At 43.3% G+C, this 15485-nt stretch overlaps 1 protein-coding gene across 4 annotated transcripts in view; it reads right to left on the bottom strand.

The window, feature by feature from the left end:
* The window catches only part of CBFB (core-binding factor subunit beta), a 60949-nt gene extending 50030 nt beyond the window's left edge, over nt 1–10919 (bottom strand). For 2 of the 4 annotated variants that reach the window (XM_072814469.1, XM_072814474.1), the window contains exons 1-2: nt 10587–10868; nt 10272–10358 (exon numbers count right to left, since the gene is read on the bottom strand). In XM_072814469.1, the coding sequence (XP_072670570.1) occupies nt 10272–10358; nt 10587–10664 (165 nt within the window). In that variant the 5' untranslated portion in view covers nt 10665–10868. Of the gene's footprint in view, nt 1–4879; nt 4997–10271; nt 10359–10586 lie in introns of all 4 variants that reach the window. The other 2 variants (XM_072814482.1, XM_072814462.1) reach the window with 2 other exon arrangements.
* Between the last annotated feature and the right edge of the window lie 4566 nt (nt 10920–15485).

The following is a 15485-nucleotide window of genomic DNA, read 5'->3' as shown; positions in this document are numbered from 1 at the left end:
TAACAGACCTTCTTTTTTTTTTTAATTTATTTTTTATTGGTGTTCAATTTACTAACATACAGAATAACCCCCAGTGCCCGTCACCCATTCACTCCCACCCCCCGCCCTCCTCCCCTTCTACCACCCCTAGTTCGTTTCCCAGAGTTAGCAGTCTTTACGTTCTGTCTCCCTTTCTGATATTTCCCACACATTTCTTCTCCCTTCTCTTATATTCCCTTTCACTATTATTTATATTCCCCAAATGAATGAGAACATATAATGTTTGTCCTTCTCCGACTGACTTACTTCACTCAGCTAACAGACCTTCTTTATTGAAGATCTCTGGTTTAAAAATATTCCTATAAACACAAAGGCAGAAAGAATGAGTAAAAGCACTGATTTCATTGAGCCCATTTTCTTAGATCATAAAGTCGTATTTTAAATAAAAGAAATTATGCAGGTTCTGTTTCCTATTAGCATTCTAATATTTTCAGAATTCACTAAATTTAAGTGAATATTGTAGTAGCCAGCCTCCAAGATAGCCTCAATGATCCCAGCTTCCTGGTATTCACACCCATGTATGTGAATAAATACTCCTCCTTCCATGTCAAATGTGGGCTAGACTTAGTGACTCCTTTCTAATGAACAGATTAAGACACAAGTGATTGGAGAATAGTTCATAAAAAGCAGGGTGACTTCATTCTTTTTCTCTCTCTGTGGAGAGGCATACATGACTAGCAAGTGAAGCCACCTACCAATAGTCACGTGAGTGAGCTTGGAAGTGGATTCTTCAACTCCAAGTCTTCAGACTGCACAGTCCCAGCCCTGAGCCAGAACCATCCAGCCAAACCACTCCCAAACTCCTGTAAAAGGGCATAAGGGAACTTCTGGCGGTGACTGAAACACTATCTTGATTGTGGGTAGTGTTTATATGGGTGTGTACATTTGTTAAAACTCAAATTTATACAATTAAAATGGGTGCATTCTATTGTATGTAAAGTATACTTCAATATAGGTGATTCTTTTTAACAGGCTACTAAACCCTTGGGATAAGCAGACGAAGGATCACTTATGAAAAAGCAGCACCCTAACTTAAGAAGTTAAGGGTGGGCGGCAAGAGAACAGAAGCATTAACAAACCACCACCACAAACATACATGTCCTAAATTGTTCCTCAAAATTGCTCCACCCACAGCCTTGCCTATCTCAGATGACAGCAATCCCATACTCCCAGTTGCTCTTGCCAAAAATGCTGGAGTCATTCTTCACTCCCATACCCCATATTCAATCCATAAGCAAATCCTGTTGGCTCTATCTCAAAATATATTCAGACTATGATCACTTCTCACCACCTCCACTGCTACGACCCTAGCCTCTTGCCAGGATCACAGCAACAGCCAACTGGTCTCCCTACTTCATTCTTGCCCCCTACAGCCTATTATTAACCCAGCAGTTAGAGTGATCCTTTCAAAACCTAAGGCAGATCATATTGTTCATCTGCTCAAAAATCTAAAACTACTCTCCATTTCACTCAAATAAAAGTCCATGTGGTTGCAGGGTCACATAAACTTACTCCTCGTCATCTCCCTGATCTCATCTCCTGTTACCCTCCTCCTTGTTCAGTCTACTCCAGGCACACTGGGCTGCTTGCTGCTTATCAAACACAAGGAACACACTCCCACTCCAGGACCTTCACAGTGACTGTGTCCTCTATCTTCCCCCTCAATACCTACATGGCTCATCATTCCTTAACCTCCTTTAGGTCTCTGCTTAAACTTGACCTCCTTTACCCAGACCAACCTGTTTAAAATTGAAAACAGTTCTGGTCCTTGATCATCCTTATGCTATTTGACTTTTCCTTTTTTTCTGGAGCCCTTACCACTTCATAAAATACTACATAACTTATTTATTATATATATATTGTGTATCCTCTACTCCTTCCATAAAACCACCTCTAGGGCAGGATCTGTTTTGTTCACTGATGAACCTCAAGTGTCTAGGACAGTGGTCAGTATACACAACAGGTTTCAACAAGTACCTTCTAAATGAATGAATTTTTGAGCAACTGGTCAGGTGCCAGGCTAAGCACTTTATATACACTATTTCACTTATCACTTGGGAAATATGCATTAACCTCATGTTCTAGTTGAGGACACAAAGGTTAAATAACTTGCATAAAGTTATAGTAGTAAATGATGCCAGGATTTATGCCTAACTCTTAAGCCTTAACACATAGTTTTCTCAAAGTTGGGTGTGAATGGGGAAGAGAGTTAAGCTGCTTCAGAAGGTAACTAGGCTGAGAGTACATGGAAGAAAAGATGCTCATCTGCAATCCAAAATAAGAAGCAGAGGCAAACAATTAACATTTGGGGAAATTCCTTCAACTTTTCTTTGCCTGTAGTCCTAGTCCTGTATAGGCAGAAATACAAGGTAATGACAATCAGAAAGAGACCATAAAAAAAGGAGTAAGAAAGATAAGAGACCCGTTAGCTTGAGCTCCATGGTTGAGAAAACATAGGTCAGTACCTGTTCTCTAAATTCACTGGAACCCTTTATCCCACTGCCAAGGAGCAATATACTAGCAATTTCCTATTTGTTTTTGCTTTTTGTGCCTTACCATGTTTTTTTCTTCCATATCCTACTGGTATAGTAAAGGCGCTGAAAAAGTATATTTAAAAAGTACAGGATCGGGCGGTCCCAGTGGCTCAGTGGTTTAGCGCTGCATTAGGCCCAGGGCGTGATCCTGGAGACCCAGGATCGAGACCCACGTCAGGCTCCCTGCCTGGAGCCTGCTTCTCTCTCTGCCTGTGTCTCTGCCTCTCTGTCTCTCATGAATAAATAAATAAAATCTTAAAAAAAAAAAAAGTACAGGATCTACACATAAACATTTATAGATTTAAATCTGAGGGAAAGATACAGAGTTTGCCACTGTTACTATTCTTGGAACATAGCCACACTCATTTGTTTACATATTGTCTATGGCTCCTTTTCCACTATAATAGCTGACTTGAGCAGCTGCAACACAGACTATATGCCTGCAAAACTGAAAATATTTGCTATTTGGCCTTTTACAGAAGAAAACTTCTAAAACAAATATTAATAAAATGTACATTTCCTGATAACTTGCATCAGTTCCATCAATTCTCTGGTATATTTGAAAACAGATCCTCTAAATACTAAAATAAATCCTATAACATTTTTGTTATTGTTGGTCATGTAACTAAAAACATGTCAATGGCTTGAGTCCAAGAAAATGTGGTCTTCAATCTGGTAAACAGTTATCATCAAATTAATTTAAGTAAACATACTTGCTAGTAGAGTTGACACCATTTACTAGTTACTAAATACTAGAGGACTTGGGTAACACTGCAATGTCCATTTTGAAGTGTTAGAATAGTTTAGCATTAAAGTTGAAGAAGTAACTTTTTTGCTTTATGTTGTTGTATCTGAGCCACCATGTTAAACAAACGTTAAAGTGTTTTGAACAGGAAAAAAATTTGAGTTACACATACATGCAAAAAACATACCAAAAATGCATAATCCTACAATAACTTCCCAATTTTCTTCTTTATATATAAGAATTACCAAATAGTAAAACTTGGAACATTTGCTTTTAATCTTCCAAGCATGCAAGCTAATACAAAGAAAAGCAAATCACTTACTACTCATTTTAAAAATTCTGTAATCTACTTTCCTTTCCCTCTCCAAAGATTAGTTGGTTTGTTACCCACAGAAGCTCAAACCCTGGAGCCACCGGGTGGCTCAGTGGGTTAAGCATCCCACTTTTGGTTGAGGTTCAGATCATGATCTCAGGGTTGTGAGATCAAGCCCTGGGTTGGGCTCCTTCTCAGCAAGGAGTCTGCTTGAGATTATCTCCCTTTTCCTCCTCTCTCTTCCTAAAATAAATAATCTTAAAAAAAAGAAACCCACCTTATTTCATAGAATTTAAACAAAAATATCTTCATTGTATATATACAAAAAGAAGAATCTTCTCCCTAATACAAGCTAATACAGAAATCTTTGTATTACATATGTATTATGTTTTGCAAATAAAGTGACAGGTTATGCTACTCATGATGACACTTAGAAAAGTAAGTTGATAAAAACAGGTACAGAAACATACTGCAAAAAAAAGAAAAAAGAAAAAAGAAACATATTGCAAAGGAAACAGAAATATTGAGCAAAAAATGAGGCCAAAAAATATTTTTCTTTAAATATTTTATTTCAAGGAGTCAATTTCTACATTAAAAGAACCAATCCAAGATATTCACTAAAATTTCACCTAAATTATTTAATACACGTAAGTTAGAGTTTAATAGAGCTCTCAGTTTAAACATTTCATATTTTCAACCTAAACTTCCAACATAAAAATTTTAAGGCATCAATTTGTTTTCCCAGCTTTTCCTCAAAATAAAATTATTTCCAAGTTAAAAGTTTTCACAGTTTTTATCAAAATTAAATGTGCAGTATTAACAGAAGTAGAAAGTTACCCATGAGCTATTTCTAAATATTATAAAATTTTATGCCTACAGAGCCTTTTCCCATTTTTCTCTTAATTTTTTTATAGCACTGTAGTCACCTAGGTTAGAAAAACAAAAAATATCCTGTCAACACATTTAAAAGAATTAAGTTTTAAACGTTACATTTAAGAAAGCACACTACTCTCTTTCAGGGCTAAGGTCTAGAAGTTTCTATGATGAATATTATATACATGAAATTAGAATGATATAAAAAAAACTTGACAGTGATTTTAAAAATTGTATTACATCCTTATAATATGAAAACAAATATGACCATATGTGTGTATAACACTTGTGATCTCTTCACTAAACTGTAAATCTTCCAATAATCTCTAATAAAACAATCCACAGTATTTCAAATTGCAAAGAAATGTTTCCTACCTTGCCTGCTTCTCTTTCTAAGTCGACATACTCTCGGCTAGGTGTCTGTCGTTGTTCTCCCTGCCAGCTGGCCGGAAAAAACTGGAGAGACAGATTGGTTCCTGTGGCCACAAAAGCCTTTTAGAAAAATCAATACAAACAGGATCAGGAGCAGGACATTACATAAATTATGCAGGCAGTCATTTATTTTTACATCAGTTTCTGTCTTAAGCCAGGCAGCACCGAGAATACTTAAAAGTAAAAAACATGCACTCATCATTTTTCTTAAGTATTAAGTTACAAACATCTGATTCCATTTTGAGGACATTTGCCATTGGCTGCTTAAATATAAAATCAGACATGGAATCAATACTTTCTTTCAGGTCATTTTTTGCTGACGTTAGGATATCGCATTGCTAATGTCTAACCAGAAGCCATCATCCCTGAATTTAAAAACTTCTATTTTTAAATGTGAAAATCACTAAAGATCTAAACATTTCGAATTTTAAAGCATACCATAATTTAAACTTGTGTAAATGAGACATTTTAATTTCTCTCACTTAATAAAACATTTCATTCTAAAGCCCATGTTAAAAATGCACAGGACTGTCTCTTCGGATAAATGATACATTAGCATGTGATGTGACAGCACTTCTCATCTCTCTAAAACCTTAGGGGATTTAAAAAAAAATGCATTTCCTGAAATTTAACTTCAGGAGAACTGGATCTAACTACACAAAAGAGTATTCACCTAATATTCATTAAAAAAGATTTGGGGGATCCCTGGGTGGCGCAGCGGTTTGGCGCCTGCCTTTGGCCCAGGGCGCGATCCTGGAGACCCCGGATCGAATCCCACGTCAGGCTCCCGGTGCATGGAGCCTGCTTCTCCCTCTGCCTATGTCTCTGCCTCTCTCTCTCTCTCTCTCTCTCTATGTGACTATCATAAATAAATAAAATTAAAAAAAAAAAAAGATTTGGATGCACAGTTCAACATACAGAACAATCTAAAGCCATTTTGATAAAGTATTCTGTGTAGCCCCTGAGCAATTTAACTATATTTCCTCCAAGTAAAAAACAGAAATAGCTTTGTCCCTCTTCTCAAGGGAAATTCAGAAAGAAATAAGTAAAAAGCATTTTTTGGGAAAAGAAACATTTTTCATCATATAAATGTAAACTCTCTTTTCTTTGTTGAAATCAGAGGTTTTGGTTTGGTTTGTTTTACTAATTAAAGTTCCACAACATACTTTGTTTCCAAAGAGTCTTCATCTGAAAGCAAGGGGTTCACATTCTGGCCAATTTGTTTAAAGCCATTAGCTGATTCAGCGATCCACGAGTATCCCTGATGATTAACAGCTTCGATTCTTTAGATAAAAATTATTCTTCCTATTTCTATTATTGGTACTGTAGGTACAACTAATTGCTAACTCTCAATGGACATCTTTGATGACATTTCCCTAATCAAGTGGGATACTTACTTGTGGTATTTTATATGAATAAGGACTTAACAAATGACAATATTACAATATTAACCTTTAAAAAAAATCTTTCAGGGCGCCTGGGTAGCTCAGTCGGTTAAGCGTCTGCCTTCAGCTCAGGTCATGATCCCAAGGATCCTGGGATGGAGTTCCACATCAGGTTCCCTGCTCAACGGGGAGTCTGCTTCTATGCCCCTCCCCTGGCTTATGTTCTCTCTTTCTCTCAAATAAATAAATAAAATCTTTAAAAAAAAAAACTATGTTTCTGGGCAGCCCCGGTGGCTTGGCAGTTTAGCGCCGCCTTCAGCCCGGGGCATGATCCTGGAGACCTGGGATCAAGTCCCATGTCGGGCTCCCTGCATGGAGCCTGCCTCTCCCTCTGCCTGTGCCTGTGCCTCTCTCTCTCTGTCTCTCCTGAATAAATAAATAAAAAAATATTTAAAAACAAAACAAAACAAAACAAAACTATATTTCCATTAATAACCAAGTTTAAAAAACAATGGAGTAAAATGAATCAACAACAGTTCAAATGAAAAGCAGACTCTTGAAGGCACATTGCCTAGGCTGTATGACTTGAAGCAAGTTATTTAGCTGTACCTCAGTTTCCCCACTAATTAATATTTGTAAGTACTTAAAATAGCACCAAGTAAATGCTATTTAAGTATTTGCTAAGTAAGAGAAAGTTTTGAGCTGGTTAAGAGAGCTAACTTTTTCAGCCTCAGATAATAAAATAAATTCTCAGCATGGAGTAGTGGCAGATAATAGATTCAGCCCATGAATGAATACCTTGTGTCAAAATCTGCAAGGCTTGTTTCTTTGGTATACACCTAGTAACAAATTCTTCCACCCCAGTATACTAGTAAAAACAGTTTACAGATCTTATTACCTCACCTCCTGTCTGAAGACCAACCTCACAGATTTCCTGTTTCATCACTTCATGCCCATTATCTCAAGATCCCTCTCTGAGAGAGAAGTGGTAAAAACAGATCATTCTAGAACATTTTGTAAATTTATTTAACCAAAGAAGTCTTTTTTTAATGGAATATCTACACACACATAACAATTGGGAAAATTCTGTTCAAAAACATAAAAATGCTATACCAGTATCATTGTCTATATGTAAAATTTCCAGGTTGTCCTGATGATTTTTCTACAGGTTTCACCAAATGTAAAATCACATACCTATGTCAATCCAACACACCTTTATCCTTTCATCTTCAGGATTAAAAACATATAGTTTTGGGTGTGTTTTTTTTAAGATTTTATTTATTCATGAGACACACACAGAGAGAGAAAGAGGGGCGGGGGGGGATAGAGACACAGGAAGAGGGAGGAGAAGCAGACTCCATGAAGGGAGCCCAATGCGGGACTTGATCCCAGAACTCCAGGATCTCGGCCTGAGCTGAAGGCCAATGCTCAACCATTGAGCCACCCAGGCATCCCCAAAACATACGGTTTTTACTGCTGTCACAGTAGTCACCATGCCTGAATTCTTTTCTTTAATTTACCATTAGTGTTGAAGACTTCTCCAACACTTGCCCACAATAAGAACTCACATGAGGAATAAAACAGACTTTTACCAAATAGATTCTACCCTTCATCCATATGATAAATTTTATAGTTATGATCACATCTATCTAAATACAAAATAATTCATTAACTTCGTTGATACACTATGGAGATGTTCAAAATTAAAAGAGTAAAGAGAAGGGAGAAAAGGATGATAATAGTTTTGGTGACTATGCATATTTTTACTGTATACAGTTGCTGTCAAAACAGAGGCAAAATAATAATGCCTTCTCCACACCTCTTTTCCACAACCAATAAGTAAAAGCTACAGTCTGTTTCTAATTAAAAAGATAAATTTTAGGCATTATATTAGGTAACCTCTACATTCAATTAATCAAGTAGCTATGACATAAAAAGCGTTATGTCTAAAGAGGAGTATATTAATGTATATACCACAGAGTTAATGTGGTCTCTACCCTCTAGGAGCTAGGGATCCTATCATTTAAATATGAAGAATACTGAATTAAAGGCGGAGGGAAGCGGGAGGACTAGAAAAAGGGGGAAATGTGAAATTCTTTCCTAAATACAAATAGTTACAAATTAAGACACATATGCTATATTAAATGCCAATCTTACACAGAATTCAATCTACCCCTCCCTTAACTTCTAAAATTTGTCAGATATTAAGAACTTATTAAAATTTGTAGGCTCAGGCCTCTGTAAGAGGAAGGCCTAGAATGTCGGATTTATCCCTGAAATTTATGGTAAGCACAAGCAACCTATAACACTGCTATAATATTATAGAAATATAATAATATAGCAATTCAGGTAGATTGTGGGTTATATTACGCTCCCAATTTATAATTACGTGCAGTGAAATCTGATATGACAGAAAATATCCTAATAGCTATACTTCACTAGATTTCCAAAAAAACCTCAGCTCTATAAAATCACGAAGTACTTTGTACCTCATCTTTCACCCTTACATCAATTAACTCCAGGAAAGCCAATGGTCGGGTATACCATCCACCTTTTTGCAAAAGGAAGCCCAGACAAAAGATGATATAATCACTGGATCCACTAATGAAGAATTCTCTTCTACCACTCAGTGCCAAAATCGAAAGTATGTGTCTTAGACGTTTTAATCATCTATTATAATTACTCAAGAATATTGGAAGTGGGCTGAAAGCTGGAGATTTTCTTTCATAACATGCACTAACGACCAAACATTCTAGAGCTGCTAAGAAATTTAACCAGTATCTTCACATTACCTGTAATACAATTTTTAAAAGTCTTCATTTTAAACAGTGAAATATTCATAAAAAATAAATTTGATTTAGGTGATGAAAAGGGAGAATTTCATGGTATGTGAATGGTTTCTCAGTAAAATATATCGTCCATAGAGGTGGGAAAAGTAAATGCTCCAGTACGTCTTCCTATTGTTAACCATACCTTCAGATCTCTGCAGATGCAAGGGGCCCAGTTCACAGAGTAAATTCCTAGATTCCATTATACGGCACTTCAACTTTTTTTTTTTTTTTAAACTAATCATCAGATCTCTTTAGCTACTTACTCCTTGGCTTTTCCATTCCCTCCTCGTTAGCACCTCCAATAGGACAAACCAAAAAGGAGAGAAGACAGTTGCATTTCCCCCCCCAAGTAAGGTTTGGTGAAGGCGAAGCACCAAATCCACCGTCTAAAACGCGGCCTCCAAATCAACTGTGGGCTTCGCAAGTTCGTGCAATTCTTTAGGAACTGAGGCACTAAACGGGATATGTTTTTGAGGTTTGAAAAAAGACGATAATGGTTTCTTCCTGATTCTCCTGAGGCTTAACATTCTAAGAAAAGAAGATGGCTCATTCTTCAGGGCTTGCTTTTCTCTACCGGGACAATAGATTACTGTAGAGATTCTCGGCTCTACTGGGTGTGGAACAGCTTCCCATCCAGATCCACCAACAAACCTCGCGTCTTGAGAAACCAACTGTCGCCCGGGAACCAGACCCTTGAATGAAGCCCCCTTCTCCTTCCGAATGGCTGTTTGCTCCCTTACCAATACCCACGCGCCCTTAGTCGGGGTCTCCGCCCGTGCATCGCCTTCTCCTGGTCTGCCGGCTCCGCTGCGAGTCCCACTCGCGGCCAACCGTGCGCCGAGCCGAGTCCGGGAGACCGGCCCGGCCCGCACAGGGCCACGGGGAAGCGTCTCCCCGCGAGGACGCGGCCCGCCAGTGTCTGGTTTCGCATTTTGAATCCCGAGTAGGAAGTGAGACGGCGCCCGCTCAGTTCCGGGAGTCGCGGCGTCCGCGGCGCCGTCCGGAACCGGCCCGGGCCGCGGCGGCCCCCGCGCAACAAGTGACCCGAGCGCGCCTCGGTCCCCGCGGCCCGCGCCCCCGCGCGCCCCCCCGCGCCCCCGCCCCGCCCCGCCGACTTACGATTTCCGAGCGGCCGTCGCGGCAGGCGTTCTGGAAGCGCGCCTGGCGCTCCTCGTGGGGCCGGTCCCTGAAGCCCGTGTACTTAATCTGCAAGGCAGAGACGGCCCGCAATCAGAAGCCAAATCCGCGGCGCCGCCTGCGCGCCCGCCCACCCCGCGCCGCGCAGATAAGGGCAAGCGGAGTCAGCGCGCGGGCGGGCGGCTGCCGGCGAGATTGCCTCTCGGCGGGGTTGCCCGCGGCCGCGCCGCCCAAACTTTTCTCCGCCCGGGCCCACTCGGCGCGCGCCGCGGCCTCGGCGCCGCCCGCCTGCCTCACCTCGCATTCGCGGCTCAGCTTCCTGAAGAACTCCTCGTTCTCGAACTTGCTTCTCTGGTCAGGCACGACGCGCGGCATCTTCCCGCCCTGAGGCCGCGCCGGCCGGCCGGGCTCGGGGCTTGCGCGGCACCCGCGGGCCGGCTCCGCGCTGACCGACTGACCGCCCTCCCGCGGCGCCCTGACTCCGGCTTCCCTTTGTTTCAGGCGCCCGCCCGTGTGGGCTCCCGCTCCCGGGAGTCTGAGGTGTCGCCGCCCGCTCGAGCCCAGCCCACGCCGCCGCCGCCGCCGCCGCCGCCGCCTCAGCCGTTGCTTACAGCCCGCGCGAACCCAGCACTCGCCGCCCCCGGCCGCCGCCGCCGCCACTTCCTCTCGCCGCCCACCTCGCAAGCCCGCCGGTCCGCCCCGCCCCGGCCGGCCCCACCCCTCCTCCTCCTCCTCCTCCTCCTCGCGCGCCCGCCCGCCCCAAACTCAGGCAAACAAAACGTACCATTCACAACTCTGCGATCCGCGCCGCGCATGCGCCGCCCGCCGGCTGGCGGGGCGGCCCGGGTGCCGCGAGCCGGGGCTCCTCCCGCCGCGCGGCCCTCTCTGCCCTGCGGGCCCGCGGGCCGCTGCGCGTGGAACAGCCCTGCGGGCCTCTGCCGGGGCCGTGGGGATGGGGAGCGGGCCGCGCAGGCCCTTTCTGGCGACGGCGTGGAACTTTGGGGCTCCTCAGCTGCCCGAGGTGACCCCAGATTGTCACCGGAACGTGAGGAAACTTAAGTCCTTGGGGACTTTGCGTCCCTAAGCCGACCGGGAGCGATGTAAGCCGCTCCCATCAAAGACTATAAAGGTGGTAACAGACCACAGAATCCACCGGAATCCGCATCGTGGCGGAAAGCTCAGAGCTGTTGGAAGTCAGACTGGCCTTGGCTGGGATCTCAGCTGCTTACACAAGCCTTACACAAGCCCTGAACGCTAAGCCTCAGTTTGCCTACTTGCAAAATGCAGACACAAGCTCTCAGGATTAGCGTGGGAGTCTTTATGTCGGTCTCACACATAACGAGCACCCAATAAACGTAAGCCTCTCAAGAAGAAAAGCTGAATTATATGTAAACCTAATGGCCGTTCGTGTATTTACCCAAATGTGCCATCAAACCCTACAAAAACCATCCACAAACTTTAGGGAAGTCATTTAGCCCAAGCTGGAGAGAATCTGACATGGGATCTACAGCAGAGGTTGACTCAAAGTTGACCCTCAATAAATTCTGATCCTTAAAATTCCAGCTTGTCAAAGACCGTGCAAAGGTGGCGAGTCCCGGCCAACTCTGATTGACAGTAGCTGGCCATATGGCAAAGGATTGTGAAGATACAACTCACAGGAATTAGCGCGGAGGGCAATTGGCAATGTCAGCCCGAATGCAGGGTTTGGCAGAGCTTCCTACCCCTGCCTAGTCCAATCTCAGTTTTGCAGATATGGAACTGAACTAGGGTGACCAACTGTCTGGTGGTGTTCCAGAGACTATCCTGCTTTTAACATTGATAGTCCCATGTCCTGGGAAACCACTCAGTCCCTGGCAAACTGAGATGGTTGGTCACCCTAACTGAGGTCCAGAGACCGATCAATTACCCAAGATCAGGGAGGGAGTTTTCAGCAAAGTCACAACTGTAGGCTGGTGGTTTTAACAAACACTTGCTGAATAGCAAACATAGAATTGACTCTCTCTGAAAGCACGCTTCCCTGGCCCATATCATTAATGTATGAGTGTGCACCAATCGAAAGGGTATAGATACAGATGTCACCAAGCACTACCAGTGGGCCTCCATCTAAGAATCCTCCCTCAGGTCTCTTTCAATTGCAAGTGATAGAAACCCAATTCAAGGCAACTTAAAGGTAGAAAGAGGCCCATTTTATTTTAAGTAAATAAATCACACAGAGGGAGACATAGTCTCTTTTTCTTTTCTATTTCTCCATTTCTTCTCACTGCTTAACTTTCTCAAGCTCTCTTCATTGACATTCATTTCCTGGCAAAGGATGGGAGCAGCTACTTCTCCATCTCTGAGTTATGACGTTTCTGCAAAGGACTTCTATTGGCCCAGTTTGGGTCACATACTCTCCCCTCTATCAAATCACCATGTCCAGGCTGATACGGAGACATTGGCCAGCTTCTGTCACATGCTTTCCCATCAGGGATTGGGGGACCTGGGATGGGCAACCTCAGATAGAACCTGATGGGCTATAAGAGGGGAAGGGACGCCTGGGTGGCTCAGCAGTTAAATGTCTGCCTTTGGCTCAGGGCATGATCCTGGGGTTTGGGATCGAGTCCCACATCAGGCTCTCTGCAAGGAGCCGGCTTCTCTCTCTGCCTCTCTCTCTCTCTCTTTCTCTCTCTGTCTCATGAATAAATAAATAAATAAATAAGGGATCCCTGGGTGGCGCAGCGGTTTAGCGCCTGCCTTTGGCCCAGGGCGCGATCCTGGAGATCCGGGATCAAATCCCACGTCAGGCTTCCGGTGCATGGAGCCTGCTTCTCTCTCTGCCTGTGTCTCTGCCTCTCTCTCTCTCTCACTGTGTGCTTATCATAAATAAATAAAAATTAAAAATAAATAAATAAATAAATAAAATCTTTTAAAAAATAAAATAAAAGAGGGGAAGAGCAGTTTCTCCAAAAGGGAGGAATGAGAATGCATCATGGGCCCACTGAACCGTTTGTATCAGCTACATCTGGCAAAAGATACCATTTTTTATTTTGGTAAAAATGGTTCTGATGAAACTGGACAGGGAGCTCTAAATCAGTGCAGGCAAAGTGCAGACAAAATCAGCCTTAAGAATCTGCAACTTCTGTTGAAAGGTGGGTGAAGCAGTATTCACCAAGGAACAGAAGTTTACATCCATCTGCTGCCTCTACTTTAAGTCTTCCCAGTCCAGCTAAGTCCTTTGGACACGAGGACAATGCACCCATTGTCTAAATGAGAGGAAAAGGATGACTTTGCTCCCAGTCAACGGGACTGTCTGAAGGCCACCAGTCAGAGGAGCAGAGTTCCTGGTGTTAGCCTCTATGGTAGGAAGAGAGTATATCCCATGTCATACCAATTGGCACCATCATATTCTGCTTAGGTAGACAGACATTAGTATAAAATTTTCCATTTCTGTCCCTAAAAAATGATCCACAAGGCAGCACTCTCATGGCACAGGGGGTCCGGGTAGGGCTCATGGACCTGTAACTGATCTTGGTGGAGGGGTGGGCATACAGAGTAGGGCAGAGTACATGAATTGTCAGCCTCATGGGGGTGGGGAATGATCTGACTGCCAGGCAGATCCCGAACAGCAGCACCACAGACAGCCTTTGGCAACTCCAGGCCACAGGATAACCCACTCGGCATTGTCTGGCGTCCAACCAGCCAGGACGACTGGGAAACTAGCCGCAGGCTGGAGGAGGCCATCTCCTCGGCTGACCTCTGTGTGCCTTTTTTTGTTGTGAAAAATTTTTTCACTTATTTTTAAATAGATGAAAATTAATAAAGGAAAATTTCACTCATGTCAGGTATATTTAACTCTGTGTTTCTGTCCAGCTGGATATGGATTGGTCCAGGCACCACCCCATGGAGGCGTTTGCTGAGAGCCAGCTCTAGTAGGGTTGGCCCATAGATGAAAGCCTGTGGGTATCTGTTCTTTGCCTAGAAACACCCTTCTCACTCCCCAAACCTGGGTGAATTCTCTCTCAAGCCCTACTAACTGGAGTCTTCCTTTCCTAGAGATTCAGCCAACCTACGGCCTCTTCTTCCCTGTCTTCCTGGATGAGCAGCTGCTCCTATAGGACTCCCCAACCAATCTTAAATGGGTGGGCAGAGAATACACAGTAACACTGAGTATGGGATGGGAACCCTCAATTGTTCATCTCAACTGTGAAGCTGTGAGCGGGGTACTTTTAGGTCCCTTCTCTCAGTTAATTCAGAGAACCACCTTCTCAGATAAGTTTTCTTGTCCTAATCTGACAGATGAGGAAATTCAGACTCTGAAACAGTAAATCAGTGAGCATAGGACAGTGACAAGACTTGGACTCATTAGAGATGACAAAATGGCATTGGAGTATATATCATTTTCCTTCACTCCTCAGCATAACTCTGCAAGTTTGGTATTACTGACCCTCTTTTACAGATGAAGGATCTGAAGCACAGAGGGGCTGGCAATCCCAGGGTTGTGCTCTTAAACTATTCCACCGTAAGGCATCCACTGGTGGAGCGACCAGAAGCCCTGCTCATTTCTCTAGCTCAACTGTGAGCTGGTAGACAGTTGCAACTGGGGTCATTCCTCCTGGAGCACCCTACATGCTCCCAAAGTGTACCCAACAGGTTGGATGAAGGTGTCCTCTTATGGGCCTTGGGGGAGGTGTGTTCCTTGCACTTGATAGTTGTGCATTCCTGTCCCCTGAGCCCAACTGTTCGTCCTTCCTTGGCTTGGAAGGTCAAGGCCTAGACATCCTGCCTCCTTAAGTCCAGCAGAAAGGATGGCTTTGTCCAGGTCTGGTGTCAGCAGCTCCCCACATCTGCCTCTCATCATAGAAAGGGTGAGGTCTTCCCAGGTCCCTGAGCCTCTAGTGCATTTTTTTTCCCCTAAGGAAACAGTTTCCCTTCAGTTACTGAGGAAATATTGTACCATCTTGAAGCTGAAATAGGATCTGGAACCACAAATAAGACTTGATGGGGGTGGGGGAGAAGGGAAATTAATGGCTGGCACAGCTTCTAAAGCCCCAGCTTTACCTAGTTTCTAGTTTGGGGATGGAGATGGGCCTAAGTCCAGGATGAGGGTGTCATCTGCCTAAATGATGTAGTTTCCTGGGCCCTAAAGAATCCTTTTTTTGAGATATAATTTATCAGGCACCTGGGTGGCCCAGTGGTTCAGCGTCAGCCTTTGGCTCA

Source organism: Canis lupus, chromosome 3 (assembly GCF_048164855.1).
Source record: "Canis lupus baileyi chromosome 3, mCanLup2.hap1, whole genome shotgun sequence".
Lineage (NCBI taxonomy): Eukaryota > Metazoa > Chordata > Mammalia > Carnivora > Canidae > Canis > Canis lupus.
Note: the sequence above shows the minus strand (reverse complement) of the source record. Positions and strands in the feature narration are given on the sequence as shown.